Below are 26,227 nucleotides of genomic sequence, written 5' to 3'. Positions count from 1 at the left end.
GGCTTAGAGATTTTTTAAAAATAACAATTATTTAGGGTTGTAAATTGAAGGAAACTTGATAATATTCCTTCAGGAGTTGCCTCCAAGACAGTTTTTAATTGTGAGTTAAGTTAAATAAAAGCAAAAGCCAACTATGGAGATTTATAAGTGGATACATTGCCTTGAAAAGTGGTAATTGCATTTATGTGTATCTATGATGCTTAGACACATTTATGGATACCAGATTCTCTAACGGTAAAATGAATAATTATTTCCCAGAATATTATGTATAAATCACATAAATTTTATTGACAAGGAGAGCACAAAATAATTGAAGATATTTAAATGAGGTATAATTTCTAATTGAACAGAAAAGATTCCATTTTGGAAATTGTTAGATTTCTTCAGAGTAAGAGTTTGAAAGAAAACTTCCTGATAACTTAAGTTTGTTCCTCAAACATGAGTCAGCATGTTTACCCATTCTCCTTATAGGTTCTTCTGCTGGTGATGCAGTGTGGTCAGGGCATTCCCCACCTCCACCTCAAGAAAACTGGGTCAGTTTTGCAGATACTCCACCAACCAGTACTCTTTTAACCATGCATCCTGCTTCTGTCCAGGTGTGACATTTTATTGGTATTGCATTTTTATTTGCTTCATTCAGAGTATTGCTCCAGTCATCATTTTTATATTTTGCTGTTGCAAATTTTATAAATGCAAATCCATTCATTTATTTAAAAGCAAAATTCTGCTCTGTGCATTTCAAATCTGTTATCATTGGAATGTTTTGGCTAATTTTATTTCAGTTTCTGATTTCCTAGTGAAGTTTTGAAAGGTTTCTGCATCTGGAAATATATTTGCTTGGCTTTCTTAGCACATTTTCGTAACTTTCTGTTGCTTGCATAATTGCTGTCATTCTCATTTCTATAATCATTGTGCAAAAACATATCCAATAATCTGACTGTAACAGATATGTGGTTTTACATTTTAAATATCCACAAAAAGCAAGTTTTATTTTCAAAGATAAATAACCTAGCAATCTTGGTCCATATAATCATGTAGGTAGCTACTGTACTGAGGAAAAAATGTTTCATTACAGGACCAGACAACAGTACGAACTGTAGCATCAGCTACAACTGCCATTGAAATTCGTAGGCAATCCAGTAGTTATGATGATCCCTGGAAAATAACAGATGAACAAAGACAGTATTATGTAAATCAGTTTAAAACCATTCAGCCTGATCTAAACGGATTTATTCCAGGTGAGTTATTGAAAACAGAAGTTCTTCTAGATGGGACAGGACAGTCTCAATTTCATAATCTCAAAGATACTGTTTTATTGGTCATAAGATTTTAATTATAAAATAATTATCAGATTATTTGTCTAAAAAGAATTTATAATCACTGGGAGCCAAAAACATGACATATTCACATATTAAAAATATCTTTTCCCAGTTAAAAAAGTCTAAGACTCTTACATTCTGTTCGTGGATCCGTAAGTTCAGAATAACATTAAACAACACTGTTTTAATATTTCAGGATCTGCAGCTAAAGAGTTTTTTACAAAATCAAAACTTCCTATTCTTGAACTTTCTCATATTTGGTAAGTGTGGTATATCATTAGTTGGGTAACTGGGTTGTTTCCAAGGAGTTTCTAGCAGGTAGATTTTAGAACCTTAAAAAATAAACAACTAACCCTTCAAGAATGCTGTCAAAGAACTCAGTATTGCCTTACAATAGCCAGCTTCTCTCTTATTCTGCAGAAAAGAAATAAGTGATACTGATACAGTAGTTCTTTGTAAAGAGCTAAAATTCTTTAAGCTGTATCAGCTGTCTTTTTGTTGCTAACATAATGCATGAGATAAAAGTTAGTTTGCACATACATGGTTATATTTATCCCATTGGTGTTTTATCAAGTTTAGTTAAGTCCTATACCATGCCATAACTTTAGGAATGGTGTTAGCTTCCATTTAACCAGAGACTTAAGAATAGCTGTGTTGGAATGTGGTTGGAATTGGCCATTAGAACACAAAGTGTAATCACAAATTACTTTATAAAAACAGGCGGGGGCTGAGCGCGGTGGCTCATGCCTGTTATCTTAGCATTTTGGGAGGCCGAGGCAGGCGAACTGCCCGAACTCAGGAGTTTGAGACCATCCTGGGCAACACGGCGAAACCCTGTCTGTACAAAAAAATTAGCCGGGCATGGTAACACATGCCTGTAATCCCGACTACTGGGGAGGCTGAGGCACGAGAATCGCTTGAACCCGGGAGGTGGAGGTTGCAGTGAGCCAAGATCGCGCCACTTCACTCCAGCCAGGGTGACAGAACGAGACTCTGTCTCAAAAAAACAAAACCAAACAGAAAACACAGGCTAGGAGTTTTGGTTCATGCCTGTAATTCCAGCACTTTGGGAAGCCGAGGCAGGCAGATTGCTTGAGCCCAGAAGTTCAAGACCAACCTGAGCAACATGGTGAAACCCTGTCTCTACAAAAAATGAAAAAATTAGCAAGGTGTGGTGGTGCAAGCCTGTAGTCCTGGATACTTGGGAGGTTTACATGGGAGGATTGCTTGAGTCCAGGAGGCAGAGTTTGCAGTGAGCTGAGATCATACCACGGCACTGTAGCCTGGGCAACAGAGTGAGACTCTGTCTCAAAAATAAGTAAAAAACGGTTACCAGATAAACATAAATGTTAATTCCAGTGTGTATCAATGTATTTCTCTATATTCTAAATCATTTTTAATAGGTTTTTGGTAGCATAGAGTGCTTAGTACAAGGTAGGTAGATAACACCTAAAACTGAAAACTCAAAAACTAGTAATATATGCATGCTATTTATAGTTTAAGGCAATAAAGACAAAAGTGGTTGTCTGTGTATCTAGGAAAGGGCATAGACAGCAAGGTGGAGTGGCTGTATTTCTGTTTTAAGCCTTGCAGTTCTACTCAGTGATTTAAAGTACGTACATGTTGGCCGGGCACGGTGGCTCACGCTTGTAATCCCAGCACTTTGGGAGCCTGAGGCAGGTGGATCACATGAGATCAGGAGTTTGAGACCAGCCTGGCCAAAATTAGCCGGGCATGGTGGCGCATGCCCGTAATCCCAGCTACTCAGGAAGCTGAGGCAGGAGGTGGAGGTTGCAGTGAGCCAAAGCTTATGCCACTGCACTCCAGCCTGGGCGACAGAGCAAGACTCCATATCGAAAAAATATAAACAAAAAATAAAGTACATACATGGTGAATTTTGATAACATAAAAGCAAACTTCTAAAAAATGTCACTAACTTATTACGTGTGCCTTCTAAAAATGCATGTAAGTTACAGGTCCTTCTTTTTCGTGACCTTAATTATTGGGGCCACTTTTTAGAGAATTTCAAACACAGAGGAAAGCTTAAAGAATAGTACCATAAACCCTCATATACTACCACCTAAATTCTGCAGGTAACATTTTGCTACATTTGCTGTGTCACACATCTTTCCGTGTATGGGATTTTTATAATTACTGAGTTTTTGCTCTTCCTCATGGAAAATATTTCTCTTGCTTCTTTTTGAGAAATGAAAGGATCCAAAGCAGAATGTGATTATATTCACAATAAACTTATCTTCTAGGGAACTCTCAGACTTTGATAAAGATGGTGCATTGACACTGGATGAGTTTTGTGCTGCTTTTCATCTGGTGGTTGCTAGGAAGAATGGCTATGATTTACCAGAAAAACTTCCTGAAAGCTTAATGCCCAAACTGATTGATTTGGAAGATTCAGCAGGTAAGATTGGGAGCTAAAGAGAGCTGTTTGCATGCTTTGATAGACGTAATGCTTGGTTCTGAAAGAAAAATCAAGATAGAGGTTAACCAGAGCTTAATAGCCAAGATATTTCATCAAGTGTACATAGATTTGTCATCAGAATAGGATGTATGAGCCAAACTTGGATTTGTCTTATTCAGTCTACTTTGAAAAATAAAGATAAGTAATATATACCACTATTTTATCTTTGTATTTGTGGCTTGCCGAGATTTGAAGAGCATTTCAGTGTCTTGTTATTTTGCTATCCTTTAATTGTGATAAATAGTGTCTCAAGTGGGTAAAGTAACCCATCTTCATTATAAACATTTTTCTCTTTAATACGTCTTAATTTGATGAAGGGAAATTACCTGGTTCATCATTAGACCTTTACAGCTGTGACCATTTTTCTTTAAAATGCCAAGCTCTCTTCTGCAGACTCAAAGAAATCTGGACTTTTTGTGTTTGATTTTAGAGAACGCTCTGTTGTTAACAAGAATGCGAAATACTCATATTTATTGGGACCTTTCTTTCTTCCTTCTCTTTTTTTTTTTTGAGACGGAGTCTCGTTCTGTCACCAGGCTGGAGTGCAGTGGCATGATCTCAGCTCACTGCAGTTTCCACCAACCGGGTCAAGCGATTCTCCTGCCTCAGCCTCCTGGGTAGCTGGGACTACAGGCACGCGCCACCATGCCCAGCTAATTTTTGTATTTTTAGTAGAGACGGGGTTTCACCATGTTGGCCAGGGTGGTCTGTATCTCTTGACCTCATGATCTGCCCGCCTCAGCCTCCCAAAGTGCTGGGATTACAGGCGTGAGCCACCATGCCCAGCCTGGACCTTTCTTTAAAAAGAAGAAGAATATCAAGGGCTAAAAATTAGTACATTTTTCTTAAATTCTGAGTGAATAAAAGGAAATCTAATGTTTAATTCTTAATGAGCCTAATTAAAATAAATTATTGTCTTCAGTGTTTCTATCTAAATTCTCATTTGGATGTGATGATGGAAAGAATTTGATACTTTTAAAAGGGAAGTTCAAATAGAATTTGGCTCTCAAAAGGGCATTTTTCTATCGGGCAGCATCTCTTTAACCTAAAAATATACATGTCTGATTTAGTTCTGTCTAAATTACACAGAAGGAATCAGATGTATGAAATTACTGTCACAAAGAGAACAGTCTCCTTGGAGTCAGTAATCTGAATGTGCTTCTAGTTTTGCTAATTTCGCCTGTGACCTTGGGCAAGTTCCAATCATTTACTGTATTTTTCCCTTCCGTTTCTCCACCTGAAATGTGGATTTGATGCCATTCACATTTCAGGACCTGAATTGTACACTGACCTTTTATCAACCAATAGGTTGATTCTAAAAATAAGGCATTGATTTTAATTTCCTAAACACATTTTTCTATGATAATCCTAGCATTTGGGGATTATTTCAGGTAGTTGTGAAGCGTCAGCCTCTAACTTGAGCTGAAAGCTTAGTATCTTTATTAGGTAATTTTGATTCAAAGTACTTTGATTTACCTACTTAAGAAATAAAAACAACTTCTTTGTTAAACACCTATGATAGCAACCAAAAGAGAGAATAAAATGTGGTAACTTCACACTTTCAGTATCATTGATTTAGAAATTGGACTTGTACCTAGAGCTTTTATATGACTTCAAGCCTTTGAAAACCAACAGCACAATAATCCAAGAAACTAAATGAAGTTTATTGTCTTGTAGGTGATTTTGTAGAGGCTTGTCTGATTCTGTTGTCTGCTATATTTGTCAGTGAATCTGGCTTTTGCATACATTTATTGGGTTTCTTTTTCCTTTATTTAATTTAAATAAAAATCAAGTTCTTTGTAAATTTGATCTATAAGGTTGATGGTTCAGGAAGTTTTTTTCTGGGCATTTATCTTTTTGTCTAATTTTACGCCTGTTAGATCTGTTTAACAAAGACAGACTGATTTTATTGCCTGTGTATATCTATGCACTGTTGCCCTAAATATAATTTTGAAACTATCACAGACCCAGATAGTTTTTTTCCCCTCACAACATACGGTTTTCTGACCAAATTTATTGTAAACATTTGGATCCCATGGTATATTACATTCAAATCTGCTTTTCATATTTATAAATGATAGATTTTGGAATTCTGTTGATTCTGGGGTGATGTAATACAAATTATCTTTTTTTTCCCACCTATCATAAACCTGAGATTCACATGACAAAAGGTCCTTTGAGTATAGAAATTGTTTTGTGACACTGTGGGTCAGTCAGTATCCGTAAAAATCATTATAAAAAAAAGTTAGCCAGGTGTGGTGGTGTGCACCTTCAGTCCCAGCTACTTGGGAAGCTGAGGCAGGAGAATTGCATGAACCCTGGAGGTAGAGGTTGCAGTGAACCGAGATTGCGCCACTGTATTCCAGCCTGGGTGACAGAGTGAGACTGTCTTAAAAAAAAAAAAAAAAAAATTATAAAAATAGCTGTGATTTGGCTGGGCGCGGTGGCTCACGCCTGTAATCCCAGCACTTTGGGTGGCCAAGGCAGGTGGATCATGAGGTCAGGAGATCGAGACCATCCTGGCTAATACAGTGAAACCCCGTCTACTAAAAATACAAAAAAAAATTAACCAGGCATGGTGGTGGGTGCCTGTGGTTCCAGCTACTCGGGAGGCTGAGGCAGGATCATGGCGTGAACCAGGGAGGTGGAGCTTCCAGTGAGCTGAGATTGCGCCACTGCACTCCAGCCTGGGGGACAGAGCGAGACTCCGTCCCCCCAAAAAAAAACAAAAAGAAAAAATAACTGTGTTTTTAAAAGGTCACGGTTAAGAGGGTCATACTCAAATAGTTTCTTTTGGCTGAGATTAGAATTTATTGTAAATATTCCTCTGTGGAGCCTTTCTGACTATAGGCAGAGGTGGTTTATCTCATTTCTGGTCTCTTATAGCATTTTCTACATGCTAATTACTGAAATATACCACACTAAATCCTGGTTTTTTCCCCCCTTTCTATCACTATACTCTGAATTCCTTGAAATAAGGGAAATGTATCCTATTTATTGTAGTATGTTCAAAACATACCACTTTGCCAGGCACTGTACTAATATTGGATGAATTCTACATGTGTTCCATTTTCAAAGGAAGGTATTTTTCTTGACATTTTTCTACCTTTGAAAATATAGCGATTTGTTATCCTAGGTTTATGATGTTGGGACATACTAAAACATTAGTTCCACAAATATTCTGTACTTAAAGTTTAACTGTTAGAGGCAAATAGATGGTGAGCAGTGGTCACTTGAATTATAGTAACATGCTAGGCTTTCTATAGGCATGCAGACTGGGTGGGGTAAATGTGCATTTTTTCCAAAATTACTTGAACAGGTATGCAGGGTTAAATCATAGATAAAATAGAACTATAAGGATTATAGGTAGAAGTACTTCTGTCGACCTGAGTTAGAATATGGAATAACATCAGCACTGAATTTGGCAACTAAAGTAAATAGAAAGGGAAACTTGATTTTTGTTGTCTTACAAAGGAAAGCATACAAAATTCATCTGCAGAAAGAGCTTTCTGAAATTGAATTAAAGAATATTTAGCTTTTTAAGAGTGTTTGTCTTCTTTTAAAAAAAAAAAGATTAAGATGGCCTGCCACAAACACGTTGAGGTACTATACATTTTAATGTCTAAAGAATCTTCTCCTTTGCAAAGCACAGTTGCAATTTTAATGTACTTCTGTGATTGTTTGATACATATCTTTCTCTCAAACTAGACTAGAGCCTTCTAGGAAGGTAGGAACTGGATCAGTTTTGTTCATTATGTCTCAGTGCCTAGCAAGGTGCAAATTGAGTACGGGAATAGACAGACATTCACATTGTTGAAATGATTAAATGACTGAGCCAATGAGTTCTGTTTTCCACCTCTACACCACACTGCTCACATGTGCAACTCGCCAATCTCTGAGATGCTGAAAGAAGGAAAGGGATGTGTGCTTCCCTGTATCCATCTCCTTCCGCATGATCACTACTTTACACAGTAGATTTGGGCAGATGTTTCATTGTTGTTTATAGAGTGCGTTGCATGGATCTACAAACTCTTAAGTACTTCCAACATGAATTTTTTTTTAAGCCAGAGAAGGCACATGAGACTTTCCATGAATAGTTTACTAGAAATCCACATAAATTCAGATTTGAGACTACCTTTGTGTAAGTAAATCGCTGTTAAGAGTTTCTCATATTCATCCAGAAATTTTTAACATATATATAAAAACCTACACACAGGTATTGGTGTTTATGCAGATGCAATCATACTATACATCCTTGATTTTTTTTTTCTTACAATGTTGGACATCTTTGTGCTTTACAATTGATATGGTTTGGCTGTGTCCCCACCCAGATCTCATCTTGAATTCTCAGGTTTGTGGAAGGGACCCGGTGGAAGGTAATTGAATCATGGAGGCAGGTCTTTCCCATGCTGTTCTTGTGATAGTAAATAGTCTCATGAGATCTGATGGTATTATAAAGGGAGTGTCCCTACACAAGCTCTCTCTTTGCCTCCTGCCGTCCATATAAGATGTGACTTGCTCCTCCTTGCCTTCCACCATGATTGTGAAGTCTTCCCCAGCCATGTGGAACTGTAAGTCCATTAAACCTCTTTCTTTTGTAAATTGCCCAGTCTTCATATGTCTTTATCAGCAGTGTGAAAACAGACTAATACAATAATATATGGAGCCATCGCATTTATGATTCAAAGTATTCCATAATATGATGTGCTTTAACCAGTTTCTTATTGATGGATTTTGGGGTTGTTTTCTGGCTTTATCTTTAAAACACTGCTGCAGTGAACATGCTTATATGTATATCTTTGTTTTATACAAATAACCTGGAATCTTTGTTTTTGAAAATTCATATTCAGGTACCCTTAGTTGCAGAGGAAAAAAAATGAAAATATGCACTAATGCTTATCATTAGTTTTCTAATTAAGAAATTACTTCTCAAACCACCCCTACCCCCCAGACATACTCTGTCGCTGTCTGTCTCCCTGCCTACCCTGCTGTGTCTCTCTGTCGTGTGTCATTTCTTTCCAGATATTTGGGTATTGTAGCTGATAAATCAGTACAGTTGAATTACATATATTAGTAAAAATACACCATTTAATGAACTCGGTCGAAGTAAATAGAACTCAAATCCTGACAAAGACATTGACAAGCAAGGGCAGATGATACTTGAAGGGCAAAAACTCTATGAGGACAATAACAATAGTAGGGGCTTTAAAAGATTATGGTTTGGGCCAGGCACAGTGGCTCCCAGAAGCATTTTGCTAGGCCAAGGTGGGAGGATCACTTGAGGCCAGGAATTCAAGGTTACAGTAAGCTGTGATCGCACCACTGCATTTTAGCCTGGGTGACAAAGCGAGACCCTGTCCTAAAAAAAAAAAAGGATTATGATTTCAAATTCAGCAGATTAGTAAGTATCCTTGGGAGTAATTAATGATACTTACAATTATTTTTTGTAGAAGTGACCTTTTTCCTTTGCAGTTGTGCTATGAAAGTTAAAAGTGAAAGAAAGATGAACGTCTCTGTCTTCTTCGGTTAGAAAGAGAACTCCATGGGAATGGGACCCTTGTCTTGCTCAGTACTGGGTCTCGAGAGCTTGGAACCCTATAGGCCCTCAGTAAATGTTCACTGACTCAATTAGTGCTTTTTAATTTTGCCACCAAATTATACCCCCCAAAAAAGTAACATTATCTTTCTCCCCGCCCACCCCCTCCCCACCGAGATGGAGTCTTGCTCTGTCGCCCAGGCTGGTGTGCTGTGGCGCGATCTTGGCTCACAGCAACTTCCCCCTCCCGGGTTCAAGCAATTCTCCTGCCTCAGTCTCCCGAGTAGCTGGAATTACAGGCATGCGCCACACGCCTGGCTAATTTTGTATTTTTATTTTAGTATATGTGCTGCCGAAGCGAGCACAATTTTGTATTTTTAGTAGAGACGGGGTTTCACCATGTTGGCCAGGCTGGTCTTGAACTTCTGACCTCGTGAAGCGCCCGCCTTGTCCTCCCAATCCCAAAGTGTGGGGATTACAGGCATGAGCCACCATTTTATCTTTCAGTCTTTGTTCTTTATACTCTATTTCCACTATTTTCTCTGTAAGTTTTTAAGATAAAGCTCCAATTAACTGTTTTCCTCTTTATGAAATTTTAGTATTTATTTTGAATGGATTAACTTTAAGTGGATTTTTTCCCATGTTTAGCTTTCTTTGGATAATGGGAACCTCTTATATATTGTAGGTAATATTCTTTGAACTGTAATAGTTGAGTCAGATGTTGAGCACTACTGTCAAATGTTGATCAATGCTGTAAAAAGTCAGCAAGTTCAGTTTAATAAGAATTTTGGGTGAATATTTTGTTTCTTTTCAAACCTTGTTGGACATTTTTACTCTGGTTTTTTTTAAACCTTTGGTTTTAATTGAAAACAATTAGTCTTCTACATAGACCCTCTTTTAAGGTAGTTTTATTGAATAAGTTTCATAAACCCTCTTAAGGTCTGCTTACTAAGTTTCCATTTTGTGAAGTGTTGGGGAAAAGTGGAGTTCATTTTGGAAATAGAACTTACTAGTTTTTTGATGCATATAATATCATTGAATAAAAAACAAAGCATATCTTAAATTTTATCTTTCTACATATGCATTGCTTTTGCCTGTCTTTTAAATACGAATGAAAAAGTTACCATTTGTAGTTTTCCTTGAAGACTTAAAAGTCATGAACACTTGATTGTTTTTCATTTTACATGGTTTTTTCTTACACTGTCTTTTAAATATGAATGAAAGTTACCATTTGTAGTTTTCCTTGAAGACTTAAAAGTCATGAACACTTGATTGTTTTTCATTTTACATATTTTTTTCTTACAAGAATAATAGTCTTCAAATAAAAGTTATTTCTGCCTTGATGAAATTATTAAATGAGGTTGGAACATTGAACATTCGTTACTGAATAAATTCCTAGATTTGTTTGCTGCTTGAAAGCAAAGTAAGTTTTAAACTATAAGACTTTGAGGGAGTATATATATTTCTGTAAGATTAATAACTGCCAGCACTTTTGAGACAATTTTTTAGTATATCAAGTATAATACTAAGAATATAAGAGAAATTTAGGATGTGTAGGTTACAAAGCTAGAATAAAACCAGAGCTCTGAGAAAGAGGTTGTTTAGCAGGTAGACTGTACTGAATTGAATCTGGGAACTTTCCAGATTCTTTGAAAGGATAGAGAGGTGAAACTTCTTCCAGTGTTTGCAAACTTAGAATAAATGTAAAATAAACCGTAGGTCAGTGTGATCATACTGGGTTGTCTCTTTCAGGCACACTTTTATACGTGGAAATACTTTTTGCATAACAGCCCTTTTGGGGTTAACTTTAACGAATAATTTAGGCTCGTACTCTTCTTTTTCAGCCCTGATGCTCTGATGATGTCAGGGGCAGAGCAGAACCCACAGGAGGGAGGCAGGGTTGACACAGTGTTCCAGCAGGAGGCTAGGTTGGAACACTGCATCAGGTAAGAGTAAAACTACACCCCTGCCTCCGGAAAAATACAGTCTTAAAGACTAACATTTGTGGGTGGGCAGGAAGCTCTTTGTTGGAGCAAAGTTGAAGGAGGTACAGTTTATTTCTAGACCAAATGGTTGTCCATAGACTGACTCTTGGTTTCTAGAACATAGGAGAGAAGCAATGCGTAATTTTGCTAATTTATCCCAGAAACAATTTTTGGATTTTCTAGGACAGCAATTTTTCAAACTTCTAAATCTTTTTTTGTTTGGTTGGTTTTTGTTGTTGTTGTCGTCGTCGTTTATTTCAATGTGGAACAAACTTTTAAATCTTTAGACCCCTTTAGGCGCTCTTAAAATTTGTGGACCCCAAGAGTCTTCGTTTACATGGGTTAGATCTATCAAATACTTACATTATTAGAAATTAAAACTGATTAATTTTTGTTTTTACTTTATGTAAAAAAGCAATAATCCATTACCTATTGGCATATTTTTAGGAAAATAACCGTATGCTCCAAAATTAAAGAAAAAATTATAAAAGGGGTGGCATTATTTTACATTTTTGCGAATATCTTTTACATCTGTCTTGATAGAAGACAACGAAATTGTCATATTTGCTTCCGCATTGTCTGTTGGATATGTTGTTTTGTTTGAGGTATACCAGGGGTCTAAAAACTAAGCCCTGTGAGATAGATCCAGCCTACTGCCCATTTTTGACTAGCCCACAAGCCAAGAAAATTTTTTCTTTTTAATTGTTGAAAAGAAATCAAAAGAAGAATAATATTTTATTACACATTAAAAATTGTATGAAATTCAAATTTCAGTGTCCATAAAAATTGTATTAGAACACAGCAGTGCTCATCGTTTATTTATGAATTGTCTAGGACTGCCTTTGCACTGTAATGGTGGAGTTGAATTGTTGTAACAGATACCTTATAGCCACAAAACCTAAAATAGTTACTATCTGGCCTTATGGAGAAAAAAGTTTCCAAGTTAAATCTAGCCTCACACAATAAAAGGAAGCACTATTTCATGGCTTTTTCAGATAACATAATTATTGTTTGGTACCACATCAAAGCACAAATGATAAATTTCTTAAAGGTTACTTGCAGTGTGGAAGCTGAAGCCACTTTAATGCATTTTTTTGTACTTTTACTTGATTTTATACCATAATGCATTGGATATTTGTAAAATATCAGATCATTGAGTTACATCTTTCAGATGTTGACATCTTTCATTATAAAATATTTAAAAAGTGTATTTGCTGATTTCACAACCTATTTTATCAAAGAAGCCTTTAAGTGCTGGAAGCTCTTGAGATTATGGACATGGATATACATTTTCCAAAATTTGAGTTTTCCCTTGAAACCTTCAGCATTGTCATTAGTAACCATTGGAAACAAATACTGAAAACATTGCTTTCCTTGAAATGACAAGCTCACTTCGTTCATTTTTGAGAAAATGCCTGCTGGATAACCAAGTCTGAATTATTATAGATTATCAGCTGTTCTTTCAAGAAAAATGGTGTTCCATGAAAAAAGTGGCTTGTTCAGCTTACAACTGAATCATACAAGTACTTTTCTGTGAGATAACCATCGTACTTATTCATATGCAGCAGAAGTGTTGTGTGTATATATTTCCCATTTTGACACATAGAGGAAGATGTGTTTTTAGGGCTGAGATTTAATAAAATTAATTTGTACTGCTTCATGAACATTCATAAGTGAGATCAGCATACATATTTTTGTTTATTTAAATTTAATGCTTATGTATGTGGGGGGTAAGGAATACAATAACTGTAAGTGAAGAGTACAATGACTATATTTTGTTGCCACTGCCTTGATTCACTGCAAAAGTCAACATGGGAAAAGCATTATTATAAGAATAATTTTCACCTTTCAGATCTCTAAAAGAGTCTTGGGGAGGGACTCTTAGAAAGGAGTCTGTGGTCCACAGTTTGAGGACTACAACTGTAGGAAAATAACTCTATTGAAATGGCTGTAAAGTATAATTGTTTGGGTGACTAGCATTTCACTTCACAGCCTCAAGCAACTAGACCCACTGCAGCTTTGTACCAGTGAACCAGAAATATTTCCAGAATCTGTCCCAAATCCTAACTGCCCTGAGGTGGGAGTGTGGTACAGCCTGGCCCTAAATTTGTCAGTAGAAGAAATCATGAGAACTGTGGTCTTGAAAGCCAAACCAGGACTTCCAGATTGCCCTAAGATTGATATTTAAAACTAAAGTAATAGAGTCTTGCTTTAAATAAATTCTTTCAAAAATTAGTCATTCTGTAGTTAATACTGTTTTAATTCTATTTATTTTCTTCAGTACTCATCTGCTTTGGGGAATCCCCTAAAGATACTTCTTTATTATTCTCCTAGTAGACTTTCACTTTCAGTAAATTGTCAAATTTATAGCTACTGTTCCCCTTTCCCTTTGTTATCACTGGGGATAAAGGTTCATAATGTTTTTTTTTCCCACTGAAAACTATCCAGTGAGGAATTTTCTACTACTGTTTATCCTAAATAATTTTTTCATAAGTTCTTCTCTAAGAACTTTGAGTTGAGGTCTTCATAGAATAATATCTGAAGTCTTCCTACCTCTATACTACCCAGACACTTCTATTGAGAAGATATAGGACTCAAGAAAGAAATAATTTCTGATCTTAGAAAACAAAAATTAATCAGAGTACAATTCTGAACTGCAGATTATAACTTGCAATGTAGTATAATTATAAAATTATAACGTCTGGGTAAGTAAAAAGGAAATATTTTGAGGGAGGCATGTAACAATAGCAGAAGGGACATTTGGAGAACTTTTTCAGCTATCAATACTTAATTGTGGTCCTAGGAAAAGGACAGTAAAGGAGAATGAAGTTAAATAAAAAAGATTACACAAGGAAACTGATTCAGTAAACACCTGAGTGCCCGTATGTATTAGGTCCTATGTTAGGCACTAAGACTTAAAGGATTTACTAATGAATAGATTGAAAAGTTAAAAGCTATACATTGCTAGGTTGTATTATATGGCTGTCTATTTAGAAATCTGAAGTATAGTGCTAACGTTTAATGGCAGCTGTCTTTCTGATGGAGAAACTCAGGTGCTGTTTGCCTATGCAACTTGCCTATGGTCAGACACAATGATATTGAAATGATATTTTTGATATGAGTTCTAAACCGATTAGTTACTCCCTGTTGACTGGGGTTATATTCAAAGCCAGCTTTGAAGAATTGGAATGAGAGTTTAGTGACCTTTGAAATTCCTTCTGTTTTTAAACATAATTTAGAGTTATTTTAAATTAAGGTTAACTATGCTTAAAAGTAGAATATGATACCTCAAAATACTTTAAAAACTGTTTTGAAATAGTATAATGGATTTGTAACTACCTCAGTTAAGTCTGTAAGTGCCAGTGAGCTTAGATAAAAGTTAATTTTCATATGGGGCTTATTGACTTTGCTTTTTTCCCATGACTGGGGACTCTCTTCTTTTGCTGTGTGCCTTGCAAGTATATGCTGTTTTTTGTTAACAAGGGAGATTTGTAGAGGATATGTGAGTGAATTAGTATACGTCAGCAGTTCCCAAAGTATATTCCAAGGGAATACTGAAGGATTTTATTTGATGAAAAGGATGTGTGTCTGGAAAAAAAAATTGATTTAAATAAAGCTTATTTACTTTGAGACATCACAAGTCTTAATATACAAATGTGCATACGGATGCTCCAACAAAGAATTATTGTTTCCCCAAACTTATTTGAGCAGAAAACCTAATTTTTCAAAGCCACCTTACTGATGAGTATTCCATGGAATAGAATACACTTTGGGAAACTGGTATAAATCTATTTCTATTACCAGAAAATGATTTTAAAGCATGTGACCTATTGCAGTGTTACTATATATAACCTTCTTCTTTTTATTCCTAACTAGATTTTATTTTCATGAAAAACTGTGGTTTTGGGTAGACCATAAGTAGCAGGAATAAGTAATGTCTGTTAAAATGCTCTCTCTGAGAACATGAGGAAAGGAGATTTACATTATACATTACTACTTGTAAAAATCATCTGTTAGCTTTTTTTAAATAAGTAAATATGCCTAAAATAAACTACAGTGTAGTCTTTATAGAGAATTTCTCTATTTTTAAATTGCAGATGTTGGGGATCAGCCAGGTGAGGTAGGTTATTCAGGCTCTCCTGCTGAAGCTCCTCCAAGCAAGTCACCATCAATGCCGTCACTAAACCAGACATGGCCTGAGCTGAATCAGAGCAGTGAGGTTAGCAAAGCTTTCCTTTTCTTTCATTAAAAGTTAACTCTTTTAAGGTAAGATGTTCCAAAGAGGGTAATTTCAGTCTGTCTCTTCCAGCATGCATGCATAATTGAGAGAATCTATCAGATATACTATGATAAATGTTTGTAATTATGTGACTTTTTTGTGGTTTTCAAAGTATATATTCTGTCATTTGATTTCCACCACTTATCCCCATTAATACCTTGTGAGTTTAGAGAGGCAGATTTAGAAAGTTTAACCATCAAAAGGTAAATGACTTGGCCAAGATCTCATATCCAGTGAGGGACAAGAGCTAGGATTTGAACATAAGTCCTTTGATACCTAGTCAACTGCCACATCCACCGTGTCACACTGCCTTCTCAGTCCTGTAAACAAGGTATGTAATAATACATTTGGGATCTTAGCATTGGAAATTATAAGAGAAGTGACTGATTCAGTTTCCATGTGAAGAAAGTATGTTTTACAACCCCAAAACTCTGTATAATTAGTTTTATTCAATACAGAATGTTTAGCCATATTGAATGCGTTAAAGATGTGTCATATATGACCAAGCACAGTGTGCAAAATGGAATTTGGGACAAATGCACTGTTTCCCAGTGTCTTTGAAACTACATTATCTAAAACATCAAAAGGGCCACTGATAAGAATAAGGGAAGAGGACCTGAGGCCCTGCCTCCCCTAAAACACCTGCTTAGGCCCCTATTAGAGCAGTTTTCTTTGTGAACAAGTTATGTTTTTTCTTATTTTTTTTTTCTTTTTGTAGCATGTAGGAAATGCTAAAAATATAAATATATAAAAGTTTGTTCACTTTCAGGAAGAAGTTCTAAGCTTCTGTCCTTTCCATGCCCTTTAAAGCCAGAAAAATGCTGGATTGAAGAGCATGCTAGATATTAATAATTTTGGACAGTTGGAAAACAGAAGTAACTGGTTTTATACTACTTCCTGCTCTATGACATAATCGCAGTCAAGATACTTGTGTCTGAGACATTATAACATCACACCATCCATCTTAGCATTGGATGCAAAACCATTACTACAAGTGCTTTTCTAGATGAAGGGAATAAACCTTGAAAGAATTTGCTAATAGAGAGGGTTTATGGAAAGTAAGGTAATTGTTGTTGAGACACTACTGTTTTTGCTGCGTCTATTCATTTTGTGTTATTTTTAAAAAACCAATATATTAAAAGCATATTTTTATTCCATTGGTATCAGTTTGTAAATAAAAACGATTCTTTCTAAAGCATCTCAAATCTAAAACCCATGTTCATTCTAAATAAAATCATATGTGATCATTAGAGACTAGAGATGGAAGTCCCTTCTAAATTCAGATAGTAAAAGTTGCATTTTTCCCTACTGAAATATTCCCATCAAGTTTTATTTATAGTATTTGGTAATGAGGTCATAATTTTTTTTCTATATGTGAAAAATCAAAATGTCAATAAAACATTGATTTTGAGACATTTAATGATATTTCTAAAAATATCTAGTTAGGATATGGAATTTAGATTACATTTTAATTGTCTTCCACAAAGCACTAGTAATCTTTCAACATAGATTTATTTAGCATCTGTGGTTACCGATGAGACAGTATAAGAGATGACACTAATAATCTGTAACCTTTATGGAGCACTTTTGATATGTCAGTTCTGTTTTAAAAACAATACAAAACAGACTCTTTATGTATATTAACTGCTTTAGTTCTCTGAACAATCTTATGAGGTAGATACTATGTTACAGATGGAGAAACTGAAGCACAGAGAAGTTATGTAACTTGCCCAAGTTTGCACAGCCTAACTGGGATTCCAGTAGCCTGGTTCCACAGCTGTGAGCCCTTAAAAATTAAGTATGAAGATGATAAGAGTGTCCCTTTGTCCTCCAGGTAGCTTACATGCAGTCTTGTGAAACTAAGTTAAACTTCATGCCACCCAAATGAGGTACACAAGTAAATACCTTCTTTTTGGCAAAAATCTTCTGTAAACTTTTCTCCACAGTTAGATAATAAGGATTTTAAAACTTCCTTCTGTGTCCCTGTAACAATAATTATTGAGGAAAAAACTAATTATATTAACAGATATTGATAAGTAACTTTCCTGAAATGATGCTACATGATAAAAGCAATTATTGTGGGATTTTTAATTCATGAAATACTTTGAATGGATCAGTATTTCTCAGAATATCTTAATTTTCATATGAAAACTAATCTGTAGGAAAAGTCGTGGAATTATTGTATTAGCCATATTTGTAGGTAATTTTCACTAACGTGCTCATTTGCTGATATTTAATTTTTATATATCTTCTCAACTTAAATGTCACTATTGTAAATAGTAAGTTGAACTTTGAAGCATAAAAGTGTATACTTTCCCAAAGAGGGTTTTGGTTTATGGGGTAGTTTTGTCTTTTGTGTAAATATTTGTGTGTATACATTGTGTGTGTGTAGATGTTTTTCCTCTTTAGAGGATAACTGATAATTCTTGAGAATCAGATTTAAATGATAATTTTAATACAATTTTGATGTAAAAATTCTATACCATTTTATTACTAAGATCTCCAAAACAAATGGAATTTACTATAATTAATATTGACTTATCACTCCACCTGTTTTAAGAGGTATGATATTTTTTTGTGTACCTCTTTTAGAAGAGTAGTATTTCATATCAAAGTACATCTTCTGTATATAACTCATGCTCAGATGCTTGATTTGCTCTCATTGTGGCCGCATTCTGATTTTTCTAGCATGGGGTAGGGAGTGGGGAAGCGGGGGTGCCTGATTGGCAGTTCTGTCTTGTGATCTGGCATGGCCCTGTTTGTAGTGCTGATTGCAGGGGTTGACTTGCTACAGATTGACATAAGCTCTACATATATTAATTCCAGAATTCTTTGCATTTTATATCAATTATATTTTATTAAATATCTATACATATGTGTAAAATATGTGCACGTACATAATAGAATCATCTTTCAGGGGTCGCACTGGCAAGTCACACTGACTTGCTTTGTTTTGAACAAAACTTTGATTCTTTAGGATCACAAAATCAGTACATTAACATTTGAATGTTCAAAGAGGGATTTGGTGTTATTCTTTCTTTAGTCAAGACGTGCCTCTTTAGTATTTTTACTTGGTGGACCTTTATATCATTTAGACTTTGTTCCTGTATTGTGTTCTATTTTAATTCTGTAAGGCTTTAAATCTCTTCCATAGAGATTGCAATAAATCATTACTATACTTTTGATTGTGAAGCCCCTCACCTTACAAGATGACCCAGAATAAATACAAAATGTTGATGGAAAAATAGAAATTACTGAATTTTGTTAAACCTATGAAACACAACTTGCAGTGCAACCTCTGAATTACTTTGCTAAATCTTCTCCAGTGATCTTTTACTCCATCTTTCTCATCATGCTGACTTGTCTCTCCTCTGTCTATTCAGCAGTGGGAGACATTTAGTGAACGCTCTTCAAGCTCACAAACTCTGACCCAATTTGATTCTAACATTGCACCAGCTGATCCTGTAAGTCAATCACTTAGCTTGCTTGTTTGAGATTAATTTTATTAACCCAAATTTCCATTCATTATCGTTTTTAGCTGATATGCATGATTCAGTGGAGTGCTTAGAAGGAAGTGGCGGCAGGCTTTTCAGTTTTTGTGTGCTTAATGGTGGGAAAGACATTTTTTACCATTCCTTTTTTCTAGTTATTTTGTTGAGAGAAAACTACGTTTTTAAAATCTGGTACATGTGTCTAGAGAAGCATTTTTTGTGACAATCTATTTGGTTACCCTTATCATTTGCTAATTAAGTGTATATTTTATATACATACTGTTTATTTCAGTGTAGTGACACTTTATGTAAATAGTATTTGTATGCTTACACATCATGTAATATGTACTACATATGTAACTATGTAATGTCATCTTTTATTTTGACACGCCAAATGACATGGCTTTTATTTAATTAATATGTTGAGTCCTGTTAGAGAGAATCAAGTTCAGCAATACAAGATGTTGGTCAAATATTCCCCTTATGCAAAGGAGCCTCTGTCTTGTCTTCTTGTGGCTTACTGTGTTGCTTTGAAAATGCTACAAAGTTCACATCCTGATTTAAAAAATAAATTCTATCCCCACAGAGTTAATTTAATATATGCTTCACCTGTCCCTTGGGTTTTTTGAAAACCTTAGCTGTTAATTGTTCTTCTCCCTGTTCACTTCTCTGCTTTTTCTTTTTTCTCTTTATATATGTATATGTATATTTAAAGACAAGGACGTGCTAATAAGCACTTTCCAAAAAGAAAAGAGGGAGTAAGCAGGAAGTGAAGAAGTGTGTAAAGGCAAGATTTTAAAAATGAGCTGAGTAGAAAGATACGGGGAAAATGACATAAGACATTCTTTTTAGATGATCTGATCAAAGACAGCCAGCATTTATTAATTAAATGTAAAAGTGGTCTTGTCATCTAAAGAGATTTTGAAGAAATGGCATTTAAAGATAAAGTATACCTTTAGCAGTTAATGGTCCTTTGATGTGGTTTGTTTTTTGTTTTTTTGAGATGGAGTCTCGCTCTGTCGCCCAGGCTGGAGTGCAGTGGTGCGATCTCAGCTCACTGCAGCCTCTGCCTCCTGGGTTCAACTGATTCTCCTACCTTAGCCTCCTGAGTAGCTGGGACTACAGGTGTCCACCACCACGCCTGGCTAATTTTGTGTGTGTGTGTATGTGTGTGTGTATATATATATTTTAGTAGAGGCGGGGTTTCACCATGTTGGCCAGGCTGATCTTAAACTTCTGACCTCCAATGATCCACCCACCTCGGCCTCCCCAAGTGCTAGGATTACAGGCTTGAGCCACCACGCCTGGCCTAATGTGTTTTATCATTTTAAAGAATTTATATGAAATCTAGAGGCTGCTGTTCTATTTGTTGAATTCAAACATAATGTATGTTTTTTAAATGTTTATTTTATAGTCTATTAAGTATTCAAGGACCAGTTGATATGTAGATTATCTCGGCCTTTTGCTTCTCATTTCTTGCTACATTTAAGGCATTTATTTTTTGTTTTAGTCTCTGAAAAATGAAGGAGAAATACAAGGCAGTGCTTGAAAACTTTGCTGCTTATTGGCTGAATTGACAAGTTCTGTAAATTAAAAGTTTTACCTTTATGTTTTCTTTTTAAGTTTAAAGTTTTACCTTTAAGCTTTAAGTTTTGCTTCTCTATATTATTCCTGTCTCATTATTGTACAGTTAAGCTAATATGAAAGTACTTAATGAAAGTACTCTATATGGGAAGGAAGGTTTGATATAGCAATAAAGAAACTGTTATATTCTGTAACCCTTAAAAAACAGTGACAATAATCACACATAGTATTATGATTCTTTGTCAGGCCAGGCAAGAACATTATGTATAAAAATCTAGAACTCAGAAACAAAATAAATTGACCTATGACTGACAGGAAATGTAGAGAAATAGTTGGTTGAATAGCAGTGATGTTCTTCACACTTCTTGGAAATAATACTCAAATTTGCAACTCTAGTGTCTAAAATTATGTGACTCACTACTTTCCTTTGTTTTCTCTAATGTGTCAGGAGGCTCTTGGAAAATAGAGTGATTAATTTGCATTTTAAACTTGAATTTAGACCTGAATTTGATTTTAAAAAATTGTCATTCTTAAATACTCATATTTATAATCTAATACCTAGAAATATCTTATTTATTTTATGGTGGCAAACTTAAATCTGATCTTTGTTTCCCAACCAGTATTCTTACTTTAAATTTTCAATTAGAGGAGTAGCCTGCTTTCTGTTAGTTGTGTACTACAGTGTCTAAGTTTGTTAACCTTCATTGAATACTTACCTGAAGTATTACCCATCTACAGACCCACTACAGCCTGTAGCCACAATCCCACATGATCCTTTGCAAGGCTTTGTATAAATAAGGATTATAAGTAAGTAAATAAGGCACATTCAGATTAGAAGGGAATCACCTAGGGGGAAAAAAAACTTACACTTCTAATGTGAATTTAACATTTCTTACAGTATTGGAAATATTTAACGGACTATTAAAAAGAAACTAAATTATAATAATTAGCCATTTGCTCAGTAAAAGTCTGTACAAAGTTCCAGACTGGTCTGTAGCATTTAGAGACAACCACTACACAGTGCAGTGACCCCATTTGCAAACCAGATGGTTAGTTATTAAGCTTTCATAGTTCTGGTGAAATTGAGATTCTGATGGTCTTGCTTCCAGAAACTTGATCTCTTTTCTTGAACTGCTTGTCAGTTAAAAGACTTTGGTAGAATCTGCTTCTGCTAGGATATACATGAATGAAAACACTAGGAAAATTGTAGGCGGATGAGAAATGTAATGCATTAATTAGTCTTTGCTGTGATTGATTGCACTGCAAATATATGAAAATGCTAGTTAACATTCCCAGCTGTTCCAAGCTTTATAAATCTGATTTTATATACACATACACATACGTTGAATATAGATTTAGATGAATGTTACGAATTAAAGCATCTAAGAAGTTTTTCTTTTTTTAAATTTCTAATTTGCTTTGTGTTTGGAATAAGAACTTATTTTCTCATGAACTATCATTTTTTTCTCCTTTAATCTTGCCTTATAAAGGTAAATTCTGATTTTCATAACAGTTATTTCTGGTATTAAATGTAAATTAAGAAAATAGTAGAGTTGCTCCTAAAGCCATGTTTTTATAACCAAAATATAACTTAATATCTTAAAGGTATTTTTATAAATACTTTCCTGAGAATGACTCATTATTATATGACAGATCTAAACTTTCATCCATCTATAATGTTAATATGATTTGTAACTATAATTTTTTAGTTGTAGGGCAAGTGTTAGGTTGATTGGTTAAGTACATGAACCCTGTCGAGATTCTCCCTGGTGTAGGGGCAAGAAATTACTTTGAATGAATTTGGTAGTGTAATAGATGTAAAGAATTTATTATCAGTTGTTGGAATTCAGAGATGAGCATAAGCCAAGGAGATATGTCAGATAAGAGAGAGTGTGCTGGAGCTTTGCCTTCTGTAGCAGGGGCTTGGTGTTAGCACAGTACTGTCTTACCAAAACAGTTTCCGACTTAAACTGAAAGGCCATTATCCTCCACATTAAATTATAAACTTAATTCATTCCTAGATATTAAAAATTTAAGATCTCAAATTCAGTCTTTAGCAGCCGCACATACAGAGTGTGAACTGACCCCTCATAGGAGGAGCTGAGCCCCCTTGGTGATATATCTCAGCTGGTCTATTGCTGTTAAGCTGGGTACTTGATCTGGTTCTGGTTTCTGCCCTGGGAGTCTCAGTCCCTAGGATGAGGCCTACCTGTGTCCCAGGTACGCCTCTCTTTTCCTTCTTTTTCTGAGAGGCCACCATTGTCTTCATTCTCTCACCCTTTCTTTTGTGCTTTCATTCTAATCAGAAGTCTTTACTATCAATTCCTTTAGTCCTCTAACTAGACTGGACTCTAGTCTAGTCTAGTTTAGAAATATCAGCTGTATTACAGTAATGAGAAAGGTTTAAGAAAAGTATTACCTTGTTAGAATGGGAGTCTTGTTTCTCTTTTAAAAAATGGATTCCTTTGTGGCAGTTTTGTGCTAAATTTTGAGACAATCAAATTTAAACACTTTGAATTAATCTGTAGGAAGTGTGTATTGTGCCTGCTGTTGCAATGTCATAGGCATTTCAGTAACTTTGTTTCATAGGTTTAAAAAAGTATCAAATTTTCTTGAGCAGTTTACTGAAAATGAGTTTTCAGTCTGTTATCTAGTTCTTGGATTCTCATGAAATAGTTTATTTTAACCTCAAGACTCATTTGCATAATTTTATCAGATCATTCCTCACTTTTTAATATTGTCTTGAACTATGTTTTTATAAGAGCATGTTTTAAATGTACATCTTACACACACACACACACACACACACACACACACACACACACTTTTTGAGATGGGGTCTAGCTCTCACCTAGGGTGGAGTGAGATGGCATGATCATAGCTCACTGCAGGTTCCACTTCCCAGGCTCAAGGATTCTCCTACCTGGCCGGGCACAGTGACTCAAGCCTGTAATCCCAGCACTTTTGTAGGCCGAGGCAGGCAGATCACGAGGTCAAGAGTTCGAGACCAGCCTGGCCAGCATGGTGAAACCCCGTTTCTACAAAAAATACAAAAATTAGCTGGGCGTGGTGGCAGGTGCCTATAATCCCAGTTACTTGGGAGGCTGAGGCAGGAGAATCACTTGGACCTGGGAGGTGGAAACGCAGTGAGCCAAGATTGCGCCACTGCACTCCAGCTTGGGCGACAGAGCAAGACTCCATCTCAAAAAAAAAAAAAAGGAATCTCCTACCTAAGCATCCTGAGTAGCTGGGACTATAAGTAATGGGCCATGCCCAGATAATTTTTATATTTTTTGAAGAGACAGTGTTTCACTATGTTGCTTAGGCTGTTCTCTGGGCTCAAGTGATTCTCCTGCCTTGGCCTCCCAAAGTGCTGGCATTACAGGTGTGAGCCTCTGTGCCCAGCCTTCACGTAAATCTTTAATCACTCCACTTAAAAAGTTTTTTTTTTAATTAGCAGATATTAGGCATATATAGTGAGCTTGATTTTTAGATAGAATTCTAGAGCTTTTAACTTAAAAAGCTTATTTTCGTGCCTGCCTTAGTGTAAATGGGAAAGCCTGTCCACTGGTTTTTACAGTTTTATTAGTTTTGATTATTGCATGGCATTAGCTTGACATTTTAATACAAATTCTGTATTTCCTCCCATTTGTCTCTAGGATACTGCTATTGTTCATCCAGTTCCCATTCGTATGACTCCAAGCAAAATCCACATGCAGGAAATGGAACTTAAAAGAACTGGCAGTGGTAAGGAAGCTGTTGCTGGTTTGTATTTTAGTTTTGCATCAAACTAAAATACGTAAGTAATTATTCTGTCAAGGTTCAATTTTCTTTCATCGTTGCTTATTTTTTAAGCTAGTACTTTCTGTAATTATGTATATGTTCATGCGTATTTATTTATGTTGCAGTTTTTAAAAGGAGTTTATTTTAAATTATAGAGTTTTAAAATAAGGACATACGAAAATGTGACATTTCTAATACCCTGTGAGTTTTTATGGTCACCCTTGTAAATTTACGTTTAAAATATGTTAAAACTTTAACTGAAGAGATATATGTTAAAATAAATTTTGGCTTGGAAATTATATGTTTTACTTGAACTCTTGGAATGTCTCATTTTAGACTAAATGTTTCAGGGTTTCTCAAAGGTAGATTTTTTTTTTTTTTAATCAGCGTTATAAATTAACTTACTTTACAGCTTATTTATGTAGTGTTTTGTTTAAGTGTGCTACAGGAATAAAATTAAGTGTGAACATGCAAATAAACTTTTTCATTATAAACTATCTTCTATTATGACAGAAAATGAAATTCTAAATAGTTTTACATTTGTTTTTATTAAAAATACTATTTTGTCTTACATTTTATGTTTTTACCTGCCACTTCTTTGGATATTTAAATGAAGTCTTACACTCTGAGCTTTATGAGTTTATCAGTTCAAATACCTATATCTTGTATTTTTACCTATTAATTCATAGATCATACAAATCCCACTAGCCCATTACTTGTGAAACCATCTGACCTTTCAGAAGAAAATAAGATAAATTCATCAGTGAAATTTGCTTCTGGTAATACTGTAGGTAAGTGAAGTATTACATCTTCCATTTGAAGTTTACTAAGTCTAGATTTAGAGTCTGACTATTTCAGATGTGTACCCATTTAATACTGTCTTCGCTAGATAGCACTTTGCCCTGTCTGTGAATAAATGGTTGCCCATTGACTCCTGCTTCAATGCAGGCCTCCTGTTTGCCATCCCTCTCTGTGTAAGCCAGGTTTGGTCTTAATGGCTGTTTCCCAAGTAGTTCCTTCCTTTTCTATCACACAAGAAATTGTGTATACGTTCATTCAGCCAGTGTTAATTGGATACAGTATGCCAGGATCTGTTCTAGGCACTGGGGATTGAACAGTAAAAAAAGTCTTTGCTGCTATAGAGTTTACATTCTGTAAGGGAGATAAAGGGGGGATAAAAAGTAACTCTTATATTAGAAAGTAACTAATACTGTGGATAAAAATAAAGCTGGGAGAGGGTGGAGAGAGTGCCATTTTAAATAGGATGGTCAAGGAAGACCTTACCAAAAAAATGTCATTTGAGTGAAAACTTGAAGGAGATGAATTAAGCTGTACAAATCCAGAAGGAAAATTAAGGCCCAACAAACAGCAAATGTAGAGCCCTAAGGCAGGACCTGCTTCTACTAGAATAGCAAGCAAATACCTGGAATCCCTCAATATGTTTAGGGAATTGGTTCCAGGACCCCCATGGGTACCAAAATCTGTGAATTAGTTAGCAAATTTGACAGGGAAAGGTAGCAGTGGTAGGACAGTAACAGGAGGCAGTGTCAGATTTTCTTTGACTTAGTGAGATGAAAAGCCAGTCGAAGGTTTGAATGGAGGAGTGATGTGATCTGAGCCTCCTTTTTAACTGGGTCACCCTGGCTGTCCTAATGATAATAGGCCAGAAGAAGGGAGACATAACAGTACACAATTTAGGAGACAGGGGTAATCAGGCAAGAGAAGATGGTGACAGCTTGGTGTCTAGGGTGCAAGCAGTGGAAGTGATAAGAAG

The 26,227-nt window shown here is 35.6% G+C and overlaps 1 protein-coding gene across 12 annotated transcripts in view; it reads left to right on the top strand.

The window, feature by feature from the left end:
• Window positions 1–26,227, top strand: part of REPS1 (RALBP1 associated Eps domain containing 1) — an 88,106-nt gene that overhangs the window by 47,114 nt on the left and 14,765 nt on the right. For 6 of the 12 annotated variants that reach the window (XM_010379518.2, XM_010379516.2, XM_030928547.1 and 3 more), the window contains exons 5-11: window positions 472–596; window positions 1,076–1,238; window positions 1,516–1,579; window positions 3,581–3,735; window positions 15,414–15,535; window positions 24,330–24,417; window positions 25,143–25,244. In XM_010379518.2, coding sequence (XP_010377820.1) covers window positions 472–596; window positions 1,076–1,238; window positions 1,516–1,579; window positions 3,581–3,735; window positions 15,414–15,535; window positions 24,330–24,417; window positions 25,143–25,244 — 819 coding nt within the window. Of the gene's footprint in view, window positions 1–471; window positions 597–1,075; window positions 1,239–1,515; window positions 1,580–3,580; window positions 3,736–15,413; window positions 15,536–18,978; window positions 19,060–24,329; window positions 24,418–25,142; window positions 25,245–26,227 lie in introns of all 12 variants that reach the window. The other 6 variants (XM_010379514.2, XM_010379512.2, XM_010379509.2 and 3 more) reach the window with 2 other exon arrangements.

The sequence above is a fragment of the Rhinopithecus roxellana genome, chromosome 4 (genome assembly GCF_007565055.1).
Source record: "Rhinopithecus roxellana isolate Shanxi Qingling chromosome 4, ASM756505v1, whole genome shotgun sequence".
Taxonomy (NCBI): Eukaryota; Metazoa; Chordata; class Mammalia; order Primates; family Cercopithecidae; genus Rhinopithecus; species Rhinopithecus roxellana.
The sequence above is the reverse complement of the archived record's forward strand: the minus strand, read 5'-3'. Positions and strand labels throughout refer to the sequence as shown.